General features: G+C 55.6%; 2 protein-coding genes across 5 annotated transcripts in view; one reads left to right on the top strand and one right to left on the bottom strand.

The window, feature by feature from the left end:
• Positions 1 to 4,099: 4,099 nt before the first annotated feature.
• On the top strand, positions 4,100 to 7,628 carry MYOG (myogenin). Of its 2 annotated transcripts, none has more exons than XM_030473337.1 (3): positions 4,100 to 4,581; positions 6,639 to 6,720; positions 7,461 to 7,628. In XM_030473337.1, the coding sequence occupies exons 1-3, from the start codon at positions 4,102 to 4,104 to the stop codon at positions 7,580 to 7,582; spliced, it is 684 nt and encodes a 227-aa protein (XP_030329197.1). In that variant the 5' UTR covers positions 4,100 to 4,101; the 3' UTR covers positions 7,583 to 7,628. The 2 variants fall into 2 exon arrangements, with proteins under 2 accessions (XP_030329197.1, XP_030329198.1); XM_030473338.1 differs by having other exon boundaries at positions 4,102 to 4,589; positions 6,647 to 6,720; positions 7,461 to 7,582.
• Positions 7,629 to 8,804: 1,176 nt separating this feature from the next.
• PPFIA4 (PTPRF interacting protein alpha 4) overlaps positions 8,805 to 25,443 on the bottom strand; it is a 53,268-nt gene continuing 36,629 nt past the window's right edge. For 2 of the 3 annotated variants that reach the window (XM_030473592.1, XM_030473595.1), the window contains 19 exons: positions 24,411 to 24,502; positions 22,015 to 22,156; positions 21,591 to 21,796; positions 20,983 to 21,223; positions 20,736 to 20,771; positions 20,014 to 20,147; positions 19,683 to 19,846; positions 18,991 to 19,084; positions 18,691 to 18,772; positions 17,852 to 18,052; positions 16,948 to 17,010; positions 15,561 to 15,587; positions 14,464 to 14,639; positions 13,875 to 13,972; positions 13,055 to 13,230; positions 12,773 to 12,841; positions 11,775 to 11,952; positions 10,435 to 10,526; positions 8,805 to 9,962 (listed from right to left, as the gene is read on the bottom strand). In XM_030473592.1, coding sequence (XP_030329452.1) covers positions 10,468 to 10,526; positions 11,775 to 11,952; positions 12,773 to 12,841; positions 13,055 to 13,230; positions 13,875 to 13,972; positions 14,464 to 14,639; positions 15,561 to 15,587; positions 16,948 to 17,010; positions 17,852 to 18,052; positions 18,691 to 18,772; positions 18,991 to 19,084; positions 19,683 to 19,846; positions 20,014 to 20,147; positions 20,736 to 20,771; positions 20,983 to 21,223; positions 21,591 to 21,796; positions 22,015 to 22,156; positions 24,411 to 24,502 — 2,238 coding nt within the window. In that variant the 3' untranslated portion in view covers positions 8,805 to 9,962; positions 10,435 to 10,467. The remainder of the gene's footprint in view (positions 9,963 to 10,434; positions 10,527 to 11,774; positions 11,953 to 12,772; positions 12,842 to 13,054; positions 13,231 to 13,874; positions 13,973 to 14,463; positions 14,640 to 15,560; positions 15,588 to 16,947; positions 17,011 to 17,851; positions 18,053 to 18,690; positions 18,773 to 18,990; positions 19,085 to 19,682; positions 19,847 to 20,013; positions 20,148 to 20,735; positions 20,772 to 20,982; positions 21,224 to 21,590; positions 21,797 to 22,014; positions 22,157 to 24,410; positions 24,503 to 25,443) is intronic. The other variant, XM_030473594.1, reaches the window with a different exon arrangement.

Raw genomic sequence — 25,443 nt, 5'->3', positions numbered from 1 at the left:
CCTTCCATCCCACCCGAAACTGACACATACGGGTGAGGAAGGGGTCATTGGCCAGTCCTGCCACCACTGCTCCCATCCCAGTAGAGGACAGACAGCAGGACATCGTCCCCCATCACTCCCCATGGAGGACCTACACCCAACCCCGCCTCGGCAGCAGGCTGAGACATGGCTGTGCACAGCGGCTGGCTGCGGGGAAGGGGGTGAAGGGGCAGGTTCTGCCGTGGCCCCAGCGTGGCCAAGCAGCTGTCGCCGTCCCAAATCCCCGTTGGAAGGCACGTCGGAAATCCCGGGTGTCGGAGAGGTCTGCTCCACATTCCTCGGCCGGGAGCGGGGACAGGGCCAAGCATCTCCCGCCGCCTGCAGCTGCTCCCAAATATGTTAGGACTTGTCACGGCGCAGGAAGGGATGTCGGTGAGCCTGGAAAGCCAGAGGGGATGCGGGGCAGTGGGGTGCCTGGGGGGGAACGGGATGGGAGGGTGGGTCCCACTGGAAGTGGCATTTTGGAGGGACGCCTTTCCTGTGTTGAAATCCCAGTGGGATGATCTCTTTGCTGGGTCCGGACCAGCCCATCAGCAGAATGGTGCCCACGCCCTGCGGGTGGAGATGCTGCCTTGACCACCCGGATCACTTCACCAGCACTTTGAACCTGCTGCTTCTTCTGCCCTTCCCAATGGAAGGAGCCAACTGGCACCATCCCCACCATCACTCCTCCAGTGCGGGGACCGCGCAGCTCCATGGACCAAGCAGGGACGTGTACCAGCAGGCAACATGCTGATGTTATGATGATGAGTCTTATGAGGAATGGCTGAGGGACCTGAGGGGGCTTAATCTGGAAAAGAGAAGGCTCAGGGGGGACCTTATCGCTCTCTACAACTGCCTGACAGGAGGATGGAGCCAGGAGGGGGCTGGTCTCTGCTCCCAAGGAACAAGGGATGGGACAAGAGGAAACGGCCTCAAGCTGCACCAGGGCAGGTTTAGATGGAGATGAGGAACAATTCCTTCCCCAAAGGGTGCTCAGGCATTGGAACAGGCTGCCCAGGGCAGGGCTGGAGTCACCGTCCCTGCAAGTGCTCACACCCCGTGTAGCCGAGGCCTCAGTGCCATGGGTTAGTGGTGGCCTTGGCAGTGCTGGGGCAACTTGATGATCTTACAGGTCTTTCCCAGACTGGTTGGTTCTATGAGTCTATGATGTGCTTCCCCAAAACTCATCAAATCAACACCATGAACCACGGTGGGAAAGCCCCGCGGCATCTCCTCATGACCCTGCGCCATGGCCACGGGCTGGGGAAGCTGCCGCGGAGGAGCGGGGTTTCCTCAGTGGAAGGGTATTTTTAGCCGTCCCCGCGAGGCCTCCGCCAGCCGGGGGAAGGTCACCCCGTGACGGATCGCAGCACGTTCTGACCGGGGCTCTCACAGCGTCCCTTTGTGTCCCTCCCAGCCGCCACCATCCATCACGGGCTAACCTGACAGCCGGCAGCAGAGCCCTAATCCCCCTGACAGCTCCGGATCACCCGGGGTGCAGCCTGCAGCCACCCTGGGCACCCATGGGACCTGGATAAGCTGCCCTGCTCACCTGGCCCCCTTGCGGGTTGCACTGGGTGGAGTGGGCTGTGATGGGGACCCCCCCATAGCCCATTCACTGGTGTGCCTCAGTGATGGTTTTCCCCTGGAGAAATCATTATCCCTCTCTTGATATCTGCTGGGATGACCCCGCTGGACTCAGGGACCCCAGACCCCGCCGTGTCCTCTCGCCATGTCCAGGGTTAGGGTCATCCTTGGCACGGAGGGTCTGATGGAGGAGCACAGCATTATTCCAGCTCCTGATATCAGTGGCAATGTTGGCAGCCTGCATGAGACCCCCCAAAAGTAGGTGGGGCTGCCACCCCAGTGCGGGGTCCTTCTTCCCAGTCCCTATCCCTCTCTGGCACTGGCTGCCCTTGCCCATGGTCTTCATGGACCACCTCCTGTCTCCGCTGCCTGTTCAGGACATGGTGGCCTTGGTGGCCCATTGGGGCTGGCTCAACCCACTGATCCTGGCCGGGGAAGTGCCACTGCGCCTGCTCCACTGATGCTGCCCTGGTTTATGAAGTGCTAAATGCTTGGCTGCTCTCTTGTACAGGTCCACCACGTGCCCTGGGAGCCACTTACATCCTCACCCTCCGAATACACTCTTGCAATTAGAACAAGCCCATTGACATGGTGATCCAGGGCAGTGCTGCAGAAACCCACACCCAGGGACCCGGCTGCAGCTCCAGGGGCTCCCCAGGGTCATGTCCACAGCAAGTGTTGCCAATAAAGATCCCCACGAGTGAGTCAAACCACTTGACGTGGTGATGTGAAGCCCTTGGGCTCAGGTTATCCCCTCCTGACACCTTTGCGCCTGCTGCCGGCTACTCTGCAGACTCTTAGGGATAGATCCTGCCTCTTCCTACCTGTTTCAGTGCCGCCTTGTACTGAGACCAAGCTGGTGCTCTGATTTCTTTCCTTCTTGAGTATTCTGGGGTTGGATTGACCCTGGGGAGCTCAGGTGCTGTGCTGAGGGTGAACCTCGAGGCTGAAGGTCCTGCTTTCCTTACTGCAGGATGCTAAAACCCGGGGGGCTGAGACCCTGAGAGAGTTGAAATCAGGGTGAGGATGTGTTATAAGACTCCTGGCCCCAAGAAATCACTCCAAAGAGAGGAGACCATCATGGTGGGTTCCAAAAAGGCTGGAAATCAACTCAAAGTGAGCAGCAGTGCCAGTAGCAGGCACGGGGAATGCGCCTCTGTAGGAGGGGGGATTTGGGGAAGGAAAAACCCGGCAGGGTTGGCCCTGCTCTTTGCTGACATTCTTTCCACTGACCGATCCCTCGGCTGGAATCTGGCCTGGAGCAGGAATAGGAGGAGATGGGAGATGGTTTCTGATGTTCATGGTGGAAAAAACTCACCATCCCCTCTGACAAAGCTGGAGAGACTCAGTCAAGGGGTTGGAGTCAGTAGGGAAGGGCGAGGGCTGCAGCTCATGCAGTGCCCATGATCGTGCCTCAGTTTCCCCATTGGGAATGTAGGAGCAATGTGTCTTTACTGGGAGATGAGTGGGCTTTGGTTATCCACAGTTAGAGAGGCCAGTTTGGATGAGCTGGTGGGATCCACCCCAGCTGGGCTACTCAGATGGGTCATGGATCATGGAGACACGTGGGAGAAGGTGCCCTTTGGGTTTGGTGCATGGGAGAAGCCATGAACACGGATTTTGTGCTAAAAAGCAGCTCTGGGATAAGGGACTCGGCCAGGGACCTTCAGGAAGCTCATGGTGGAGGAAAGTCTGGGCCTGGAGCCATCCTGCCAGTGGATCAGGGAGGAAAGATGGGCTGCAGAGTGCAGTGGCTGGTACCAGGACAGGTACTGCACAATGAGGGATGCCCATGGAGAAAGGGCAGGACCTTGGGGTGCTCCCTGAATTGGGATGTCCCCCATGGGGCTGGATTCCTCCCCTTCCCCGCAGCCTCAGCAGGATCAGGGCTTTATGCTGCTGGAAATATGGGGTGAGCAGGAGCGGTGTGGGGCAGAGCATGGTGGGGAGGTGGTAAAGGCTGAGCAGCAGCTGATGCTATGCCAGTGTCTGGTCCAGCTGTTGGGAAGGCACGGATCTGGAGTGCCATGGGATGCAGGGGTGCAGCCATGGAGGGATGAGGGTGCCCTGGCCGTGCAGCCTGGCCATGAGACCAACATGGGCTCCCCCCATCCCAGCCATAACTGAAGGGACCAGGTGATGCCGGAATGCTGGGGGGGAGCTGGCAGCCACCAGCCGTCCCCAGTGGCACCCCTGGGCTCAAACAAAGCCCTTGTTCGCTGCCGTCCCCACCGTGCCAGCTCCCCCAGGCCCCCCCAGCATGGTCTGGGCAGTGAAATCCCCGTTGGGGAGAGCACATGAAATCAGATGGACAAGTTTTGATGTGAGGCAGCAGCAGCTTCGGGCCGAGCTCAGGTTTCCTTTACGTTTTCTATATTTATCTCCGTGATTTAATGCCAGCGCCGGGGTTTAAATGGCACCAAGCAGTTGGTGTGGGGAGAGGGAGCAGCCGTCCCCGAGCCGCACACACGTCCCCGAGCTGCCCCGGTGACCATGGAGCTCTTTGAGACCAACCCTTATTTTTTCCCAGACCAGAGGTTTTACGATGGGGAAAATTTCCTGGGCTCCCGCTTACAGGGCTACGAGCCGGCGGCATTCCCGGAGCGACCCGAGGTGTCCCTGTGTCCCGAGGGAAGGGTGGCTTTGGAGGAGAAGGACTCAGCCCTGCCCGAGCATTGTCCCGGGCAATGCCTGCCCTGGGCCTGCAAGGTTTGCAAGAGGAAGACGGTGTCCATGGACCGGCGGCGGGCAGCCACGCTGCGGGAGAAGCGCAGGTTGAAGAAGGTGAACGAAGCCTTCGAGGCGCTGAAGCGCAGCACCCTGCTGAACCCCAACCAGCGCCTGCCCAAGGTGGAGATCCTGCGCAGCGCCATCCAGTACATCGAGCGCCTGCAGAGCCTGCTCAGCACCCTCAACCAGCAGGAGCGGGAGCAGAGGGACCTGCGCTTCCGCCCCGCTGCTGCCCAGCCCGGGGTAAGTAAGTGCCTCAGGGCATCCCCCGGTCCCCACCATGATGCCCCATGGGGGTGATGATGTCCCATGGGGATGACACTCTAGAGGGATGATGCCCTGTGGGAGTGATGTGCTATGGGGTGTTTGCTCTATGGGGGTGTTACTCTAGGGGGGGATGCCCCATGGGGGTGTTGCTCTATGGGGGTGATCCCAAGCAGAGGCATTGTGGGCAGCTCTGGGGCGCAGAGTCCTGCTGGGGGGACTAAGATAAAATAAAATAGAATAAAATGGAATAATGAAATTAAATGAGATGAAGTGAAATGAAATCAAATTAAACAAACAAAAAAAAAAAACCCCGGAATAAAATAAAACAATTTTTCAAACCAAATTAAATGAATTTAATATAAAATAAAATAACATAAAATAAAATAACATAAAATAAAATAAAATATAAAATAAAATAAGATAAAATAAAATAAAATAAGATAAAATAGTGAAGTATAATAAAATCAGATGACTCCTCCCCCTGCTCGCAGACAGACTCACACTTCGGATCTCTCCCTGTGAAGTCAAGGGGTGACACAACCCCCAAAGCCTCTGACCAAAGACCATTGAGGGGTGGAGGGGGTGTTTGTCAGCACCCGCTGCCTCCCGCCACACTCCGCAGGAATGGGTGCTCCTGGGCTCCACCCCGCTGCCTCCTCCCCAGCCCCATCGCACCACAGGGTCTTGGTCATTGAACCAAGTTTTTGAGACCCCATTTCTGGGGGAGGGGGAGTGTCCAAGCATGCACTTCCCTGCGGCTCTTTGTGTATGGAATTGCGTTGATAGCTACAGCTATGGACGATACAGGTAGAGGTACAGTTATAGATATATATAGATATATGGATTAGCTATCAATATATAGAATAGATATAGGTATAGATAGAGATACAGAGATAGGTATGCAGATATAGATATAGATATAGATATAAAGATAGAGGTAGATAGATACAGATGTAAAGATAGAGACATACATAGATATACAGTTAAAGATATATGGATTAGATATAGATATATAGATTAGATATAGATAGTTATATAGATATATATATAGATTGAGATATATAGTTATATAGACATAGATTTAGATATAGATATATAGATATAGATATAGATATAGATATAAATGCAGATATAGACTTTATAAGAAGCACAGAAAATGAGAGGATTTAAGCACAAACCAGCAGTACCCGGGTAGCCCAAACTTTACAGCTGAATAAACAACTGAAAAAGCTTTTTAGCTCCATCCTATATATTCTTGGGACTTCCCAGTAGAAACCCAATGTGTGCATTTGGGTTTGACTCTCTGGATTTGTGGCTGCCCCTGCAAATGTGCCCAAACCCTCGCTGAGCAGTTCCCATGTCACTGCTGCTCCAAGCCCTCCTTTAGTGGGAAATAAATCCAAGTGTTCATTCATCGGCTGGTGCTGCCCAGAGCTTATAGACCCAAAGGGCCATTTCAAGGCTTGTACAAACAGTTGGGTCCCTGGGGTTGCCCCTATAAATCAAATTTGGGGTTTAACCTGAGCCAGCATCTACTTCCAGGTAAAGACACACACAAAAAGAAAGTGAATCCAGAGCTTTGCTGAGTAACACGCTCGGTTTTCAGGCTGTCAGCTCTTCCCTCTGAGACAGCCCTTCAGCTCCAAATCCACAAATCAAACTGCCCAAAGGTGTTCCCCAGGAATACCCTTGGGATGCTGTTTTTTCCAAGGCTGTTCATCCATCTGCAGCCCTTTCTCATAGTCACTGGCTAAAGAGACACCTTTTTTACTTGCAGTGAGAGCATGGCCCCATTCCTCCTGCATCCAGAGCACAAAAGGGACTTATTTCAGCCTTTATGGTTTACAAAGCATCTCCTAATGGGTCGTGGGGATGCCGAATGCTGTCGGCTCCTACAGCCCCTCTGCAGATGGGGAGGGATGTCACCATCTCCGCAGGGCATTGGGCGCCCCCGGGGTGGTTTTGGGGTGGTTGGTGGGGTTTGGCTGGGCTGGAGAAGTGACACCCATGGTCAACATCTTGGGTCCCTGCAGGCGGGCAGCGAGTGTGGCTCCGGCAGCTCGTCCTGCAGCCCCGAGTGGAGCAGCCAGTTGGAGTTTGGCACCAACCCCGCAGGTAAGGTCCTCCCCACCTCACCCAGGTCCTCCCCACCTCACTGGGCTCTGCAGTGGGGGGCAGCAGTGGGGGACCCACATCCCTGGAGCAGAGCATCACTGAGCCAACCCCCCCCAAGCAGAAGATTATCAGAGTATAGGATAAAGGCAGCTTTGTCCTTCTCTCCCCACGCTGCTGTTGCAGAGATGAGCTTCTCCCAGACTCATAAATCCTCCAGCACCTCTTTGGCTGGGTGCTGAGTGAGCTCAGCTTCTCCCACTGTCTGATTTCCCCACGAAACATTCTCTTAGGGGGTGAGAAACTGGACTGCAGCAGCCTGGGTCCCCCATCAAGGGTTCATTCATCTCCATCCTTTGGCTTATCTTTGCCAGCTGCACTGCTGAGCATTGCCGTGCACTGAGCATCTCTGCCCCAGGCTCCCTTTCCCTCCCCATGTCCCCTCTGCAGCTGCTGATTGTTTTTCCCGTTAATCCAGTGATCCCCATCCCTGCCAAATCCACACGTTTATTCCTCCAGAAACTTAAGTCTCATTTTCCAATGGGGAATAAAACCTCAAAAAGTGTCCAGAGATTTCACTCCCTGTTGCCCTCTTCAGTGGAAGGTCTCATCATCCCCCATGGTGGGAGCTGGGAGCGGTTCCCAGGTCACTCTGGTTGTTGGGGGATCTCTGAGTGGAGCCAGGAGCTGCCCCCAGCAGAGTCCTCATCCCCACAGAACCATCATCCCCTTGCTCTCCACAGATCACCTCCTGGCTGATGACACGGCAGAGGACCGCAACCTCCACTCCCTCTCCTCCATTGTGGAGAGCATCGCCGTGGAGGATGTGGCCGTGACGTTCCAGGAGGAGCAGGTCCAAAACTGAGCTGTCACCAACCCTGGCGGCTCTTCGAGCTGGTAATGGGGTGGGAATAAGATGCCAGAAGGTTCCAGCCACTGGAAATCATATTTACCCCTCCGGCATCATGGACTGCACCACTGAGATCACTCACCTTCTTTCCCATTCCCGGTGAAACGCTCCTGCTCGGCCAGCTGAGAAAATAACAGGGAGAGGTGGGATATGGGCAGTGCCACGGCCCCGGGTCACACAAGGGACCCATTCAGGGCCATTGGGTTTTGGGGGCCAATACGTGTGCTGGGTTCGCTTGCTGATTTCCTTCCAAGATGCTCTTTGACCAACGTCTCTCTGGGGCTGGTGTCTCTCTGGGCTCAGCACCGCGGCGGCTTTTCTACCAGTGCTGTGTGGAGTTGCCATTTCTTGTTTTGGTTTTTTTTAATGACTATTTTTGCTAACTTATTTGGATTTTTTTTAAATAAAGGCATTCTTGTTTGACTGCTCGGGGCTTCCTTCACTGCAGTACTGCAGCTTGCCTCGAGCACTGGGTTCAACTCTGGAAGCAATGACACAAAAGGGATATGGAGCTGTTGGAGCGAGTCCAGAGGAGGCCCCAGAGCTGCTGCGAGGGCTGGAGCAGCTCTGCTCTGGAGCCAGGCTGAGAGAGCTGGGCTGGGGCAGCCTGGAGAAGAGAAGGCTCCTGAAGGGGAGACCTTAGAGCAGCTCCAGGGCCTAAAGGGGCTCCAGGAAACCTGGAGAGGGGCTTTGGACAAGGGCCTGTAGGGACAGGGCAAGAGGAATGGCTTTAACCTGCCAGAGGGGAGATTGAGATGAGCTCTGAGGCAGAAGCTCTTCCCTGTGAGGGTGCTGAGGCTCTGGCACAGGGTGCCCAGAGAAGCTGTGGCTGCCCCATCCCTGTCAGTGTTCAAGGCCAGGTTGGACACAGGGGCTTGGAGCAACCTGCTCTAGTGGAAGGTGTCCCTGCCCGTGGCAGGGGTTGGAGCTGGAGGAGCTTTAAGCTCCCTTCCAACACAAACCAGGCTGGGATTCTATGATTCTCTGTATCAGAAAACCCAGCTGGATCTCAGTGTGGTCGCTTGGTGGTGGGAACTGGATGTCACACACTTAAATCAGCCCTGCAGAGAGCAGTGATTTCAGTGGGGCTCAGCCCTGCACCCCAGCAACTCTTGGGGCAGCTAAAGATTAATTCTATTCTTAATTTGGGCTCTAGAAAGAAGGCTCAAGCCAGCACTGCTTTAAAATCCTGTTTATTGGAACACACATACATCCTTTCCTGACCCGATCCAGGGTTTGGAGTCCATGCAGTACCAATAATATGACGAAAGAAATAGGGCCTCGATATAAAGGGCTCACTGACTCTTCAACTTAAAAAAATATTTAATACTGTATTAGGCAAATAATACACCGAAAAGACATGGTGACTGTAGAGCCTCTCAGGTATTGCACTTCCAGACAGCACATGATAAGTATAAGGTCATTCCAGCCATCAATAAATATCACATCAGAAATAGGGGCCACACAAGGCAAACGTGGCATGAGGAGACGAAGAGATCCTACCCTACGGGGAAGAAATGGGAAGAGTTGGAGCCTCCTGGATAGATCCCTGCCCGTAGCCTGGAGGCAGGGGGGAAGAGCACCTCCTCTGTACCCGGAGGGGAAAGGATGGGCACGTCCTGGGGTGGTGGGTGCCCCCGTTGTGCTCCTTCTCCCATGGGTGCTGGGTACTGCCCCAGCCAGCAGTGAGCCCTATGGGGCGATTCCAGTCCTTCCCCATGCAGCCTCCCCCCATGTGGCATCTGGCAGCACCCCAAACTGCAGCACCCTGGCTGCCCACCTCTAGGCAGACCGTCACCCCCTTGTCCCCACAATGGCTGGTCCCTGCTCCATCCAATGCAGCACCAATCCTGGCACTGGCCCCAGTCCCCATTGGGGCAGCTCCGTGCCCGGCAGCGTGAGGAATTTCACAAGCCTGAATCTTCCTTGGCTTCAAGTCCTGTGGGCAGCAGCATCCCTGATGCTCGGGGCTGGGGCAGGTCAGTGCAGCAGCCCACGGTGTATTGGCAACGTGAACCAGGCAGGAGAAAGGTTTCCAAATATCTCAGCCCACTTTTGGGGTGTCTCTGCTGCTCCCCTGGATTGCACCACGCTTCTGCAGCGACGGAGCAGGCACCCAGCGAGTGCATCTGCAGCCAGTGCGGGGAGAGGTGGGCAACAAGCCACAGGCAGGAGCCATGGGGGGCTGGGGGAAGCAGTGGGGTGCACAAGCAGAAGGGAGAGCATCCTTTTTGGTCCACAGCAGTGAGACTGCAGCGCCTGTTGGGCCGAGGAACATGCTGGGCTCTTGTCCTGAAGGCAGCCAGCACATGGCCGTAAGGAGAGTGGGGATGTGCTGAGAAACAAAGTGGGAAAGGCCATGTGAGGATGGTGGCTCACCTCCACCTCTGCATCCACAGGCCAACAAATCCAGGTGGAGTCCGTAATGAATCCTCCTGATACAGGGGAACCATGTCCCAGGGTACAGCAGGATCTCAGGAGCCCCTCTAAAGTGCTTGCCTATCCTTCCCTCACCCCAGTTGGACCCCCACATCCAGGATGGCATCCTGGGGTCCCCAGTGGAGCTGTCTGTCCAGGAACTGGGCAAACCATATGCGGTTAAGATGCTGGGCATCCCTTTTGCATCATCTCAGTGTCCTGTGAGCCCCAGGCACCAGCGGGCTGTCCCCCATGACTGAGATCTCCATGGTCCTCCATGGCAAGGCAAACCTTGGTGAAGGCAGACACCCTGCCTGCGTGATGCTGGGCAAAGGCCTCGTGCTCTGCTCTTGGGCCCCATCCAGCTCTGAGGGCTTCAATCCACTTACCCAGGGCCGGGCTGGTTCCCGTCACGTGGACCCTCAGCAGGAATACGTCCGGACCGTGGAGGTCTCCAGCCTTGGCGACCCAGAGGCACCAACTGGAAGCAAGTCAGAGAGCAGAGCTTGCAGTTAGTGATTACCCCAATTAGCCCTTGGCTTCCCACCAAAGCCTTTATTAGGCAGCACCTGGGCATTGAAGCCACGTGAAGATGAGGGTTCAAAGGAAGAGGCATGTTTGGCCACCTCTGATGCTCCCAAGGCTCCAGGGTGTTTGGAAAGCTGCCATTTGCCATCCCTACTCTTGGGCAACAAGCAGTCAGCTGCCCATGCCTGGGTGCTGTCACACCTAGGGATTTTCTCCCAGGTCTCACTGCCCTCCGCTAGGTGGGAATTGCAGCTTCCAGAGATGAGGTGGAAAAGGTCAAACCACGGGATGGAAAACTGAGATTTGAGCAAATCTGGAGGCAGGAGCAGAGCTGAGCCCGGGGCTTGGAGCTGGGAGGTGGAAGGGTAACCCTCTAATTCTCACTCACAGTCATTTCTGAGCCTGCTGAAGCCTGCTCTGCACCACTGGCAGGTGCCTTGGGACAGTTGGGACCAGGGTGCCTGGCCCAGGGGACACAATGTGGTGGCCTGGCTGGAGCTTGTGCCTCCCTACACCTTTAGAAGGGACCAAGATACCTGGTGGAAAGGAGCTGTGTGGTGGTTGGGCAGAGCCTGGGACAGCTAAAACACACAACAGCCAGCACGGGCAGCAGGCGTGTCAAAGCAGGGCCCACCAGCCCTGGGAAAGAGAGTGCTCAGCAGCGCTTGGACTGAATTGATCTGGTTAATTCAGTCCCTTTGGGGATGCTTTCCAAAAGGCAGGATGGACAAGACTGACTCCTGACAGCCCCCAGTGCTACCCCAGCAGGCTCTGACCTGGATGCCCAACCCAGGGCGAGTGACCCACATATAATCATAGAATAGTTAGTGTTGGAAAGGACCTTAAGATCATCTAGTTCCATGGGCATCCCCATTTTATTCCCAATCCAGCCTTCTCCCTCGTCATGGTGGACCAGAGACTGAAGTAACCCTCCTGAAAAACCATCTACAGTTCAAGGACCACAGGGATTCAGCATCACCATCAACAATTCTCTGCCCCTCTCCTCTCCTGGTGGCACACCCCGAAGTGTTCACACACCGTGTAGCCGAGGCCCTCAGTGCCATGGGTTAGTGGTGGCCTTGGCAGTGCTGGGGAACGGTTGGACTTGAACTTGAAGGTCTTTTCCACCCTCATTGGTTCTGTGAGTCGATGATTCTATATTCACCCTGTGGTGTGATGGGGGGAAAGGGGGGGAACCTACCTTCTGGGGGCATCTTCTTGGCAGGGGCGGCCGGAGGGGGCAGTGGCACCAGGCTGGTGACGCGGAAGCCGGCGGGCAGCGTCTCGGCGGAGCCGCTGAGCATGTTGATGCTGTGGACATCCCGCGGGCGGAAGCGCTTCCGCCAGGACGGGGTGCGGCGGAAGGTCTTGTCATCGCCCTGCGAGGGAAGAGCCCGTTACGGACCCGGCAGCACCTTCTGCCCCTCTGAGATACCTTCTACAAGGTAAAAAGTGCCTGTACACGGAGACTGACTCAAACAGTGCAGAAATGTGTGAGTGAATCGGGCCAAGGACATAGGAGACCTCTCTGCGATGCCATGACATAGGCTTTAGCCTTTCCAGCTTGCCTTTCTCTCCATCCTGCCTGCAAAGGTGCCTTGGAGACATCAACACACAAACCCCAGTAAAGACCCCAAAGGATGCATCTAACCTTGGCCAGATAATGGCATCTGGAAGCACCTGCTCTAAAGACCATGCTCTAAAGAGAGCCCTGACTAGCTCTGCTCTCATATCTCACGGCAGGAAGCTGCACATACAAGAGATCTAGATGAATTCCCACCTTTAGTAACTCAATATGAACAGTTTTCTGGCTGCTTTAATGGGGCTTCTCTAACCCACCAGCTTCACTTGCTGCAGATGTGTCATGCTCAGAACATCTGTGGCTCTAAAAGGCAATATTAAAGCAGCAGGCAAGGAAAGCCAGGTCAGCCTACCTGAAATTCAGCCCTCTGAGCATGAGGCTGAAATGATGCACAAGACTCTTCCTTGCCTGCCTCCACAGCCTGGCAACACATTCCTTGGGGCCTTGTCTAATAGTTTTAGCTTATTCCACTGATACTGCTCATGCAACTGCTCTAAAGAGTCCAAGATGCACTATTTGACACCCCTGGATGAGGAGGGAGTGAGCAGAGGTCCTGCCTGTTTCCTGCACAACAGGCCCTCAGCATGACCTGGACATGGAAGAGGTTTGGTACTCACATCGTCCAGCCTCCGATCTGTGCCCAAGGCGAGCAGGTTGTTGAACTCCCTCTCCAGCACTTGTCGAGCCTGAAATTAACCACAAATGAGCATTCCCCACCCATGGAAATGATTTCCAGCCCAAACTCCCACCCCAAGAATGAGTGGAAAAAAGCCCGTGCACCATCCCAGCGCTCTGCTTTGGAAGGCAGAGTTGAGCCGGTGGCATCAGTGGAGTCCCCCCACAGCCGTGTCCCACGCTGGACACCCTCCTCCCAGATGCTCCGAGGTCCCTTCTCCCACCTGGGTGTTCTGCGTGGGGATCTGCAGCACGAGAGCCAGGCTGTTGTGGTCGAAGTTCTCATCGAGGGCCAGGAGCGCGCCGTGCACGCCGCTCTCCACGAGGTTGTTGGCATACTCGCGGAGCCCGATGGACTGGATCCAGTGAATGACCTGGTCATTGGTCCACACCAACACGTCTGCAAAAGAGCGAGGGAATGTCTCAGGGCCAGCTCAAACCATGCTCTTGCTTGTGCAGGGACCTGATGGTGTCCTGGAGCTCTTTTGTACTGCCCCAGGCTAAGCCTGGGACTCTCCTTCCCAAGCCAGCATCAATACTGGGTGCTCAAGTGCCAGGAGCAGCTCACTTCCATTTACCAAACTGAGTGCTGAGCTAACAGGCAGAAACCAACTGTGAAAATTAATCCTAAGAACCCCCGGCTGCTGCTGTAATTAGGGGCATTATCAATAATGAGATGTAATCCAAGCAGAAGGCAGATGTGCAGGGAATCTCAGGACAGGCAGTGAGGAAGGCGAGGCTGAGCAAGCCATGTCCTGAGCATCTGAAATGGGCAGGAGATGATCTGATGCTCAGACTGGCTCTTCTCTGCCTTAACATCTTCCCTCCCCACAGGGTAAAGCTGCACAAAGGCACTTGGAGCAACCTATTGGGGAAAACTGCAGGGAGGTCCCCACTGGGGACATGGCTGCTCAGAAATAAGGGTTTTCCCAAGGCAAATGCTGTGTTAAAAGTAAGGGATAGGAAAAGGACCATCCATGGGCATCTCTTGGGAGGTTTCTCATCAACTTTTCCAGAGTTGGATGGTGTAATGTGGCTGCTGACCTTTGATTTCGTGTTGGGTCTCTTCTCGCCTCCTCTCAAGCTCTTTGCGGTCGTAGTTGAGCCTCTTCAGGCACATGATGCCGTACTGCAGGCTCGTGCTGCAAGGACACGAGATGTCACCAACCCTCAGGAGGGCTCAGCATTGCAGGGCAGGTGGTTTGGAAGGACCCGCTTCCCTGCTTGCCCTCCCTGTGCCTGAAGGATGCTTCGGTTCAGGGTTGAGTCAGGACAAACACAACCCAAAGGGAAGATCTCAGCTGGAAAATGAGATTGTCCCTCCCTTGAATGGAAATTCCCAACACCATCAGTTTTACCATGTTCTACCTGCCCAGATCCAAATAAGGACACTCTGTGCTTGGTGGCTGGAGAGCAAAGGGAGAACCAGCCCATGGGGATTGGTCCAGGCTGAAGGAGCAGGGAGGACCTGGCAGGTCCACGGACACAGCCCCATGGGTCAGGGTTTAGCCTAGAAGAGCCAATCTCCAGCACCAGAGCTGGCCAAAACAGGGGAGAACCCCTCACGCTGTCTCATCCTGTGCTCCCTGTGCACGCTCTGCACCTGAGGGACCTCCCAGAGGAGAGGACTCACCGGTGGAAGCTGTCCACCATCTTCAAGTGCACTCTGAGATCTTTCTTGGTGAGGTGGTCCAGCATCCGTGCATCAACGAGACACTCCATGAAGTAGCTGCGATACTGCGGGAGACCCAAGCTGGGCAGCCACTCGTTCCCAATCCACTCGTGGTTCATGTCCCCATAGGCCAGTGTCTGCAGGGAAGCAAGTGGAGATGCTAGAAAGAAACCAGGGCTTGGTGGAGCTGCAGACTCCAGGAGACAAGTGATGATTCAGTGCTGCAGTCTGGGGGTCACTGTCCTGAGGACCAAACCCAGGCCAGAGGAGCTTAACCCTACTTTGTGCAGAAGGGAATGGTCCTGTTGGCCATGGTCTGTGTCCTACTGATGTCCCCCAAGGAGACAAGGCAGTAGCCAAAAAGCAAGTGTAGGGATAGTTGGAATTTATGACCAGCTTCTTCTGGAAACAACTAACTAAGACATAGGTTTCAGTGCATCCCACACTGGTTTTTAAGAAGCTCAGAAATCGCCAAAAGATCTACTTTATGACATCAAAACGCAACAAAAGGTCAGTTTGAGCCAGAAAAGCATCGGTTCCCTTTCACCCTTTCACTGCAAGCTGATTCTGGGTCCGAAAATGAAATAAAATCCACCACAAGTCATTTGAGAGTGATAAAAGCAGAAGAGATGGCTCAAACAAGGACTCTTTGCTCCCACCTTTTCCGTTCAGGAAAATTGTCTATATCCTGAACTTGGGGCTAAAAAAAAGGTGAAAACTGAATGTCTGTGCAGCTAGAAACCTCCCATGCAGGGTGGCTGGTCACTATTAGGTGGGGGTTTTAATATAGGCTCAGTATCTTGCAGAGGAGGTCCCAAAAGAAGTCACTCTGCCTGAAGCAGAAGACACTGGTCCCCAGTGTCTTCAGGAGGACCACCCTGCACTTAGAAGATGGCTCAGAGGAGCAACCACAGGGTGCAGGTTCAGACACCAACAAGGACGTGGTGAATATTGATGGCCCAAGCTCATCTCCCGGGCGCCCCATGGTGTCCAACTCTCCCTCCCACCCATATCCACCCCACGTACCGCCACGGAGAAGGGTGACACGGGGACCTCACCTGTGCCCAGCTGCCTTCCTCTGTGTCCTAAGCGTGACACATGCAGCATGTCAATAGAAAGGACAAGTCAAGTCAGTACCTGGTGGTTCTGCACCATGAACTGAGCTATAAAGGCATAGTGGCAGACACTCAGGGTCACACATCTTTCCTGGGAAGTACCATAGAATCATAGAATGGTTTGGTTTGGAAACACCTTGGCCTTGAACACTGCCAGGGATGGAGCATTCACCACTTCTTTGGGCAACCTGTGCCAGCGCCTCACCACCCTCACAGCAAAGAACTTCTTCCTTATATCTAACCTGAACTTCCCCTGTTTCAGTTTGAACCCATCGCCCCTTGTCCTATCGCTCCAGTCCCTGATGAAGGTCCCTCTCCAGCATCCTTGTAGCCCCCTTCAGACACTGGAAGCTGCTCTGAGGTCTCCACGCAGCTTCTCTTCTCCAGGCTGAACAGCCCCAATGTTCTCAGCCTGTCTTCATATAGGAGGTGCTCCAGCCCCCGATCATCCTCGTGGCCCTATATGGGTACCAAATGGTAACTCCTGTGCCCCCAAAGATGGATGGATGCAGAAAGAAACCTAAGCCTCAGCTCATGGGTCCCAACCCCTACAGGGGTTTTCCAACCCAGTTTTGTAGCTGTTTCCTCCCTTGTCAACCTGTGCTGGTGTTGCTCAACCTCACAAAACCTACCAAAATAAAGTGTCATTTCCCTGCTGTAACTGAGCTCTCCTTCCCTGGAAGACTCCCGCTGGTTACAGGTCTGTGCTACTCAACCAGCAGACAAAAGCTGCAATAAAATGCCCAATTCACACAACAACAAACCCAAAACGCTGCCCCTGCTCTGACACACGCACACGGGGTCTTTTGAGCTGCAGAGAGGGGAGTGTGGCTACATATCTCTGAAGGAGCCAGAGGTTTTGGGAGCGCAGCCACATCCCACCGAGGGACCCCAAGCTATCAGGCAGTGCTAGGGACAGACAGTGGGGACAATGTTTGGGTGTGCTGAGGTCAATAAGAGATCAGACAGTGGCTTTTCTGGGTGCAGAATGATCAATGCAGGATTCAATCTCATGCATCTGTCTTGAGATCACTCTTGGGTTTTGCCTTTCACTTCTTTCCTCTAACCCACAACTGACAGCCAAGCTACTCTAGAAACCCACAGGGGCTCAGCAAAGGCAAATACATCTGATGGGTTTTAAGCCAGTTTTAGAACTTGTTGGCTATTAAAGGCTGAAAGATGGTTTCTAAGCAGCTGCATGGTGCTGGCCAAAAGCTGACACATGAGATGCAGCAGAGATCTCCTTCTCTCCCAGGGTTAGTGTGTTAATGCACACCCGGAGCTCAGCGCAGTAACTGATACGCTGTGCAGTGGGGCTGGGCAGCCTCACCGTCTTGGTGGAAGTTGCCATGTTCTCCATCTCCTCGTGGGTGACCCAGACGTTTCCAGAGGACTGTAGGGAAAAGAGCAGAGAGGTCACAATAAACCCCTGTGGAGCCGTGGCCTCATTCAGAACTGTGCTGGAGCCGAGCCCGGCACAGGCTGATGGAGGATTGGGCCACCTTTGTGCTTGGACCTGTACTGGGGACATCTCACAGCCTCTCTGCAGCTCAGGCTGGTGGCATCCCGCTGCCCATGGGGAACTTGTGCTGCCTGTGTAGCCACAGAGAGCACAGCAAGGCCCTTTGGCTGCCTTTATACTTTGCTGTTATGCTCACAGAGCCTGCAGGCTTGTCTGTGAGCTGTGACCCCAGCCACGGCCATCTGAGGGGGACACAGCACGCTCGGGGCCTTTCCTTCTGCTGGCTGCATTGCTACAGATGTTTCTTGGCATGACTGGGGCACCGTTAAGCCCTTGAGGGGTTTGGGAACCAGCACAAGACATGATCCCTCCATCCACTCCGTGTCCTATCCAGGGATCTGCGGTTGCTCCGACTTGCATCAGGGAAAGGCTTGAGTTGCAATGACTGAGGAAATGGCTGTGCACAACCAGCCCCATGAGTCACACACGTGCTGTCTGGATGGGTTTACTCCTCTCCAGGGCAGGCAGCCCCTGAGCTTTGCTCTTTGCAGGCTGCTCAGCAGGGTCAGCCTCTTGCTGAGAACCTCTGAGAGGGAGGACAAGAGCATTTGCTGGTGCCTCAGGGCAGGAAAGCGCTTCACACTCAACGACCATAAATGATCTTTGTGCCTAAGGCCGAGTGTCTGGTGGTTTGCGCAGTCCATGAGGGAACATCACACCCTCCATGGCCATGCCTGCCTAACTCCTTGGTGGCCAATGGACCAGCACTTACTGTGCGGGAGGTGGGTGGTGCTGAGGGGCTCGTGAGTGAGACCATCTCCTGGATGGCCAGACGCAGCTTGAGGCGATGCAGAGCGTTGCTGATGCCGATCTCCCGCTGGATCTCCGTGTCAGACAGGGCTGACATGATGGCTCCGCTCTTCACGTTGGCTCTGCAAGCAGCGACGTACCAGGCCGGCATCCCCACCCAGAGCTGCCAAAACAGGGCACAGCCAGTGACTGCCCGGGTCACCTCCCCTCACCTCCCCTGCTAGCAGCAAGGCTCTCCTGTTTGAATCACAGAATTATGGAATGGTTTGGGTTGGAGGGGACCTTAAAGCTCATCCAGCCCCAGGGCAGGGACACCTTCCACTAGAGCAGGTTGCTCCAAGCCCCTGTGTCCAACCTGGCCTTGAACACTGCCAGGGATGGGGCAGCCACAGCTTCTCTGGGCACCCTGTGCCAGCGCCTCAGCACCCTCACAGGAAAGAACTTCTGCCTTATATCTAACCTAGTATCAAAGCTGAAGAGCCTCATGGGGTTCCTTGTCTGTTGCACAGATGGCCTGTGGGCAGCCCGGCATCACTAGATCTGATGGATGCAGCTCAGGGAAAAAGCACCCACTGAACATTTCGACTCAAAGCTCTACTCAAACCACAACTCAACGGAATATGTGAGGGATCTGGGGATCTGCTCTGCACCCCCAGGTTCTTCAACCACCAACCATGTGCATGGACCAAGCATGGTGGCACTGTGGGTGCTGTACCACTGCCAGGGGAGCACACTACAGACCAGCAGCAACTGCAAAGCCATCAGTGCCTGGAGACGATGCACGGGCGTGCTCTGCCTTACCTCCAGCCAGGAGACAACAGTGGGGCCATCCCAGTGAGCAAAGGGCAATCCTTTCCTCCGAGCCTCTTCCAGGAGTTCATGCCTGGAGGGAAGAGAAGCAGAGTGATTGATTGCGCACTTGTAGGGAAGGAAGCAGATCTTGAAAGGGAATAGACCATGGGCAGTAAGAACCAGCTGGCAGCACAGCACTAAAGGAGCTAACAGGGCTCAAGAGAGGGTGAAGATGAGCAGTCTTTCCAGCAATCCCCAGCCATTGGGCAGGACATTTCCTTGCTGAGGCAAGGAAAGAGGTTCACTCACTTCTTCCGCAGGCGACGATCCTTCTCGGCCTGAGCACCCAACTTGCCAAGCCCCAGAGGGTCCTGGATGCCCACCTCCACGTCAGTCAGCAGCACTGTTGGCCAAGCAAGACACCCTCAGGTCAATGTGACATCCCCTGGGCCAGCAGGACATCCCCAGGGCTAGTGTGGGCAATGTCACAGCCCCCACGCCAGGGGGTTGGGGATGCACAAATGGAGGTGACAGTCTCCATTTCCAACCCACCCTCACAGCCCCCTTCATCCCTGGATAGCCCCAGGGGATCCCAGCCTGCCCTCCCTTTCATTTCAAAATGCTCAACGTCACAGCAGTGAAGGATTTAGGAGTGGAAAAGCAGCTCCTACCAATGGGCTCTGCAAAACCAAGAAGGTCCTATGGGGAGGGAAGCAGATTTGGGGACATTAAAGGTAAGACACACTGATGGGGGGTCACTATCCTTACTGCAGCTCTTGCAGAGCACTATGAGTGATACCACGCTCAGGCCAGAAATGGCCACAAGGCAGAAACTCCAGGACCCAACTGCCCCAAGCCAGTGGCCCCAACATCCCCAAAGCAACAGGGGTGTCCCTGCTCCTCCACTGGTCACCCCAACAGCATCCCGATGCCAGAGAGGGCGAGGAGCTGTGCCCGAGGACGCCCGCCCGGCACGCGCAGGAATGGGGCTGCTCACGGACCCTGCCCCGTGGCCCCTTCTCTGCTCAGCTGGATCAAACGACCCTTCTCCTTTTTCCCAAACAAGCGCCCGATGGAGGATTTGATCCCCTTCCTCTTGGAGCCCTTGTGCAAGGAGTCCTGGCTGCTGTTGCTGCTGGGGTTGCTGGCCTGCTCCTCCAGCGAGCTGGGGATGGAGGAGGGAGAGGAACAGCAAAGCCTTCAGGTTATTGCCAAGCAGCTCACAAGCCCATGGCAAACCCCAGCCCGCCCCACAGTCCCACGCTTGTCCCATGTAAATCCTCAAACCAACAGAGCAAGCACTGCTGTGACACCCAAAGGTGCTCCACATACCTCTTCCCATCCTCCTGACTGAGCGCAGGGTGGCCCAGCTTCTCCAGCCGCAGTGTCCTGGGTGAGGATGGGGGGGATGTCTCGCATTTGATGGTGGTTTTATCCTCTCGGCTTTCATCCCGAGCTGCAGGTGACTGAACAAGCAGAGAAGAGATGAGGCTAGGTGGCCAAAGCCCAACTCCATCCTTGCCCTGCTGCCTGCCTCTCTCTTGCTCCGTGGAGGCATGGCCAAAAGAGCCACCAGAGCCCTGAGGCTTTGCCACGCTTCAGGGTTGGCCTCAAGTAGAGCTCTGGCAATGGCTTGAGATTGCCAAATAGAGGGGAGGATGTGGCCGTATGGCCAAGATCCTGGGAATAGGGAGGAGAGAGGATGCAGCCCCGTGGTCCAGGTCAGCATGTGAGCACAGAAGCTACTGGCCCTCAGCAGAGGGCTCTGAGGAGCACAGATGGGAATGTCCCAAAGACACCCAGTCGCCAGAGGGGACACACAATGTTTGAGGACCCAGTGGCTTTTCTGAACCTCCCCATGTCCTGCCAGACCCCCCAGACTGCCAGCCAGCACATCTCCAAGCACCTTATGGGATCCCCATGATCCTCCTGCTGAATCCCTGGGGTCCCCAGCTCCATCCCGCGCCTGCTGCACCCTGACCTGGTGTGGACAAAGCCAGGAGCAGGCTGGAAAAGGGGCTTGGACAAAAACCAACGGGATGGGAGCCACTCACTAGCAGTTTCCTCCGGTGCTTCCTCAAGTCGCTGGGCTGATTGCAAAGGGGAAAGCGAGAGAGACACAGAAAGGGGGCAGTTAATGGAGAAACCCCCCCGCCCCACCCCACAGTGCAGTCCCAGGACCAGGCACCCCCATCCCATAGCGCATCCCAGAGCCGTGTGGGTGCCAGGGCACCGTTCCCACCCCAGCAGCCACCCGCACGCCCTGTCCAAGCCCCACATCCAGCCCACGTGCCTCCTCACCAACGTCATGATCCCCATGCGGTCGAGGTCCTGAGCGGCGCTGCGGGAGGACAGCTTGGGGGTGGAGCGGCCGCTGAGCGGGGGGGACGAGCTGGCCAGGGACAGGGCTGTCAGCGAGGTGGGGATGGAAGCCCTTTTGCAGAGCTGGGTGAGGTTGAGACCCTCCATGCTGCCACTCGTGACGCGGGTCTCCAGCTCCTCCGCGCGGAGCTCGGTGGATTCCTTCTCCTCTTGGATCATCCTGGGGGAGCAGCAGAGCTCAGGGCTCCTGGCTCCCCACCTCGCTGGGGAGTCCCCTCACACCTCCCAGCCACAGCATCCCCCTATCCAGGGGAGATGCACCTTGGGTGCTGTGACTCAAGCCCCTCATCTCCAGGAATAGTAGGATTGGGATCCTACTACTGACCCATCAGGATCCACATAAACCACGTGCAGGAAGGACCAAGCGCTGTGGCTGGATGTCCTGGAGCCATTTCCCTAGCTGAAGCTGGACCAAGACCTCAATTTTAGGGCATCAGAGCCTCCTCCCACCACCTGGAAGTTTGTTGCCCCCCACTCCGGAGCCATTTCAGAGCAAGGCAGTGGTGGGTTTTGCCCGTGGTCACTACCTGATCTCCTCGTTGATGGCATCCAGCTGCTCCTGGAGCATCATGGCCAACGTCTGGGCATCTGAGTGCCCACCAGGGGAGAGCACATCCATGGAGCTAAAAAGTGTCTCACGGTCATCCTCATCCACATCGGAGATCTCGGGGTCACTGTCGAAGGCGTGAGGCCCCGTGGCCAGGACACTGCCAGCCTGGGCCTGCTCCCAATCCTGGGGGGGAACAAGGTCCACTGGTCCCACATGGCACCCCATGTCTCCAAAAGCCAAACTGGAGACCTCCACGCAAGAGTTACAACTCAATGCAATCCCAACGGGAAAACCCCTTCCTACCGTGTTATCCCCACGTCCTCAAGCCAAGGACACACGAGGCTGGCATGCAAGGCAGGAGGAGACCCCAACCCCAACGTGACCCCATGAAGATGGGTTACCTTGGCTGGCTCCTCTCGCCGGGCAGCGAATCGGCCCTTCTGTGCCCGAGGCAGACCCGGGGCTGTCCCGAAGGGCTCGGCGGGGCCATGGACCACAGCACTCAGTGGGAAGCGCAGGTCCGTGGCGCTGCCCATATGGGACCTGGGGACAAAGAGCCGTGTTGCAGACATTGCTCCATGGAGGGATGCCCTCATCCCCAGGCTGCTCCCCTCGCAGCCCAGGCTTGCTGAGGACAGAGGAGGAGGAGGAGGCCACCCTGGCATGCCCACCCCAGTGATGCTTGCCTGTTCTGCAGCTCTTGCCAGGTTGGATGGGGCTTGGAGCAACCTGCTCTAGTGGAAGGTGTCCCTGCCCATGGCAGGGGGTTGGAACTGGATGAGCTTTAAGGTCCCTTCCAACCCAAACCACTCTGCGATTCTACAAATGACGCAACACCAAGGCTCCAGAAAAAGGTGCCCCATTCCCCCCATGCTCGCCCTGGAGATGTGCTCACAGATTGCAGGAAGCTCAGCCCTGGGCCCTACCCTGCTGCTACCTCCCCCCTCTCTGCAGTACCCACCAGGGCATCCAGCCAGCCCTGGAGAAAACCACGCTGTGCGGTGGGTCTGCTGCGAAGCCGTGGGCTGAGCAGTCCCCTCCTCTCCTTCCCTCTAGAGAACAGCTTGCACCTCGCATGTACAGCACGTCTTGTGCCTGTCTTCTCCATCCCCGCGCTACAGAACAGGGGCCATCCAGGGAGCTTTTCTCCTCCTTTTTATATTTTCTTGAATATTTTCATGTTAAAAATGTTGAATAAAATCCCATTTGAAACAGATCTTCCAAGTGCGGGGACATGGGCATCATTTGGGATCTTCCAGCAGAAACTAGCTGGCACTTCTTCATTCTCCTCCATGCTCAGGCTGGTGCTTGGGAGCAGGTCCCCATGCCCAGGGAGAGCAACACAGCAGCTATGGGACACGAGGTCACTTTTTGCCACCCGTGGTACTCGTTGCATACCTCCACGTTGCCTGGTTGCTCCTCCTCATCCTGAAGACCCAACCCCACAGCTGAGCCAAGTGCCTTCCCAGAGCACGGGGTCATCATTCCCTGTGTGCATTGCCATGGGAGGCACGAGGGGGTTTTGATGTAGGATGACAAAAGCAGTTGCCCAAGGCAGATCAGTGCTTACCAGCACGGTGGGGCTGGTTTGCAGTGCCTCCCTGCCCCAGCATCCTACGAAGCCCAGACAAAGCCACTGACAGGAGCAGCTCTGCCTGGCGTCAGCTTGGTGCCTGCACATGAAGGCACAGCCCAAGTTTCAAGGGGATTTAAGCTGCGGAGCCACTGACAAGCTGCTCCTGAGCTAAAACCAGATAAAGGCGCCTCAGACAAAAGCTGACATTTCAGCTGGGGGATTACTCTGCCCTCTGTAACTCAAGCTGTCTGCTGCTATTTCCTCCCAGAAACAAAGCTAAACAAAAATGTCCATCTTGTTCTTACAGCCCCGTACAAAGAGGTCCCACACATGCTCCGCGCGCTCCTCTGGCGCTCAGCTACCCTTCAGCCTCACAAACTCTCCCTCACTCTCCCTTTTTCTTCTCTCCACAACAGATACGAGGCCTCCAGGCCTCCTCCTCCCCGCGCAGCTGCTGGTAGGTTTGAAGCTGGTTACACCAGCTCCTTTCCATCTTCTCCAGCTTTCCCGAGAGGGGAATTATCCCCACTGGTTGTCACTCTCTTGGATCCCTCGTTGCCTCTAACCCACATTGAAGATGCTCAGGAGAGGATGTTGTGTCCCAGGCAGCCACAGCAGCACACTGGGGAGCATGTTGTGCTGTCACCCTCCTATTCTACCCCCTGCTTTACCCCCCCCTGCAGTGCTGGGTACCCTGGTCAGTGCTGGGGGCTGAGGCCTGATGCACTCACCTCTCTTCCTGGTGCTCTGGGTTGCTCCCCATCTCCCAGATGACTTTAAGTGAAAGGGTAGGGGGGGGACCATTGTGGAAAGGAGGGGAAAAAATGGGGGAGTTCATTCTTCTTTGCCTGCAACACCTCAAAAGGGATTCTCCTTCTCCACCAGCCCATTCCCAGCACACCACAAGGGGAAACGTGTTTGGTGAACACCCAGATTTCATAGAGAATTAAGCCCTAAGTCCTTTGTGCAGAAAAAGAAACCATGCCCAGTGGGTTTTCACCCTTAAAAGAGCAACTTTTGGACTGTTCAGTTGGGCTGGGCTATTCTCAACAGCCTGTGTCCTGTGATGGGGAAAGCACAGCCAGAGCTGACCCTGCTGCACGAACCACCCTGCAGCTTGGTGAAACCAGAGGTGCCTGATGCCAACAGCGTTTTGGGGCCAAAGCCATGGGTGCAGAGTGCAAGCAGGGCACGCACAGGCTGGTGGGGTCCTGCCCTTACCTTGAGTGCACACTCTCCACGAATGTCCCACTTCTGGTCTTGAGCTGATCAACCTCCAGCCTCAGTTTGTCGATCTCATCAGACAACCGCCGCTGTTCGGGGTGAGACAAGAGACAGGGGTTGGTTTTGCTCTGAGGAGCAGCCAGGTTTGGGCCAATCCACGTCCTTGCTATTTCCAGGTTTATATTTCCTTTAAAAACCCCCATCCCAGGTTTAAAGCACCTTTGGCACATCGGGAAAGGAACAGCTCATGCAGGCGACAGTGAATGGCGATGCTGGGGTGATGCCGTGAAGGGAGGAAGTGATCACAGGCCAGACAGACAGACACACACGTGCTCGAAGCGATGCTGCTTTGAGAGATGAAGGAAGATCAGTCCCAATGGCATGCTCTGGGTTTGCTCCACACTGCACGTGCGGGGCCAGCAGTGAGGGACCAGTTGGCCAAATGTGCTGCTGGTCCTGTCCCTCCTGCTGCCAGTCCCATCCTCACAGGAACCTGCGCCTGCACTACGCGGCTGTGCTGTCCTACAGGAGATGTGAGCGGGCAGGGAGGCAGGGAGATGGATCTTCCAGCCCAATAGGATCCAGCCCCATGGGCAAACAGGCTGAACCAGGGTGGGCAATGTGCAGGCAGCATCATGCAGGCCATGGAGCTTTGCCTCTGCCTGGAGCTCAGCAGCCATGGCTGGGAAGCATGAGCAGTGCCCGCATTGGGATGCTGGGAGCATCTGGGAGAGCAAGGCCCTGGGCAAGGGGGAAATCAGCCCCCTGATCCCCCCAACCATGCATGAAACATGGGACATATCCCAGAAACTCCTATTGCTTCAAAAAGCCACAATCCTCCAGCTTTCCAGCACAGGACAACGTGGTGGGCTCGTGCTGCAGACCCTACTTGGATGCTTTATTTGAGAGCAAGGGGGGTGTGAAGACCTACAGGGCCTTCTGGAGGCTGGGCATGGAGCAGATCTTCCCCCAGTTGGAGTGAGGGGGTTGAGAAAGCCTCAGGAGTGAGGGGGATGTGGCTGCCTGAGGT

The sequence above is a fragment of the Strigops habroptila genome, chromosome 18 (genome assembly GCF_004027225.2).
Source record: "Strigops habroptila isolate Jane chromosome 18, bStrHab1.2.pri, whole genome shotgun sequence".
Lineage (NCBI taxonomy): Eukaryota > Metazoa > Chordata > Aves > Psittaciformes > Psittacidae > Strigops > Strigops habroptila.
Note: the sequence above shows the minus strand (reverse complement) of the source record. Positions and strands in the feature narration are given on the sequence as shown.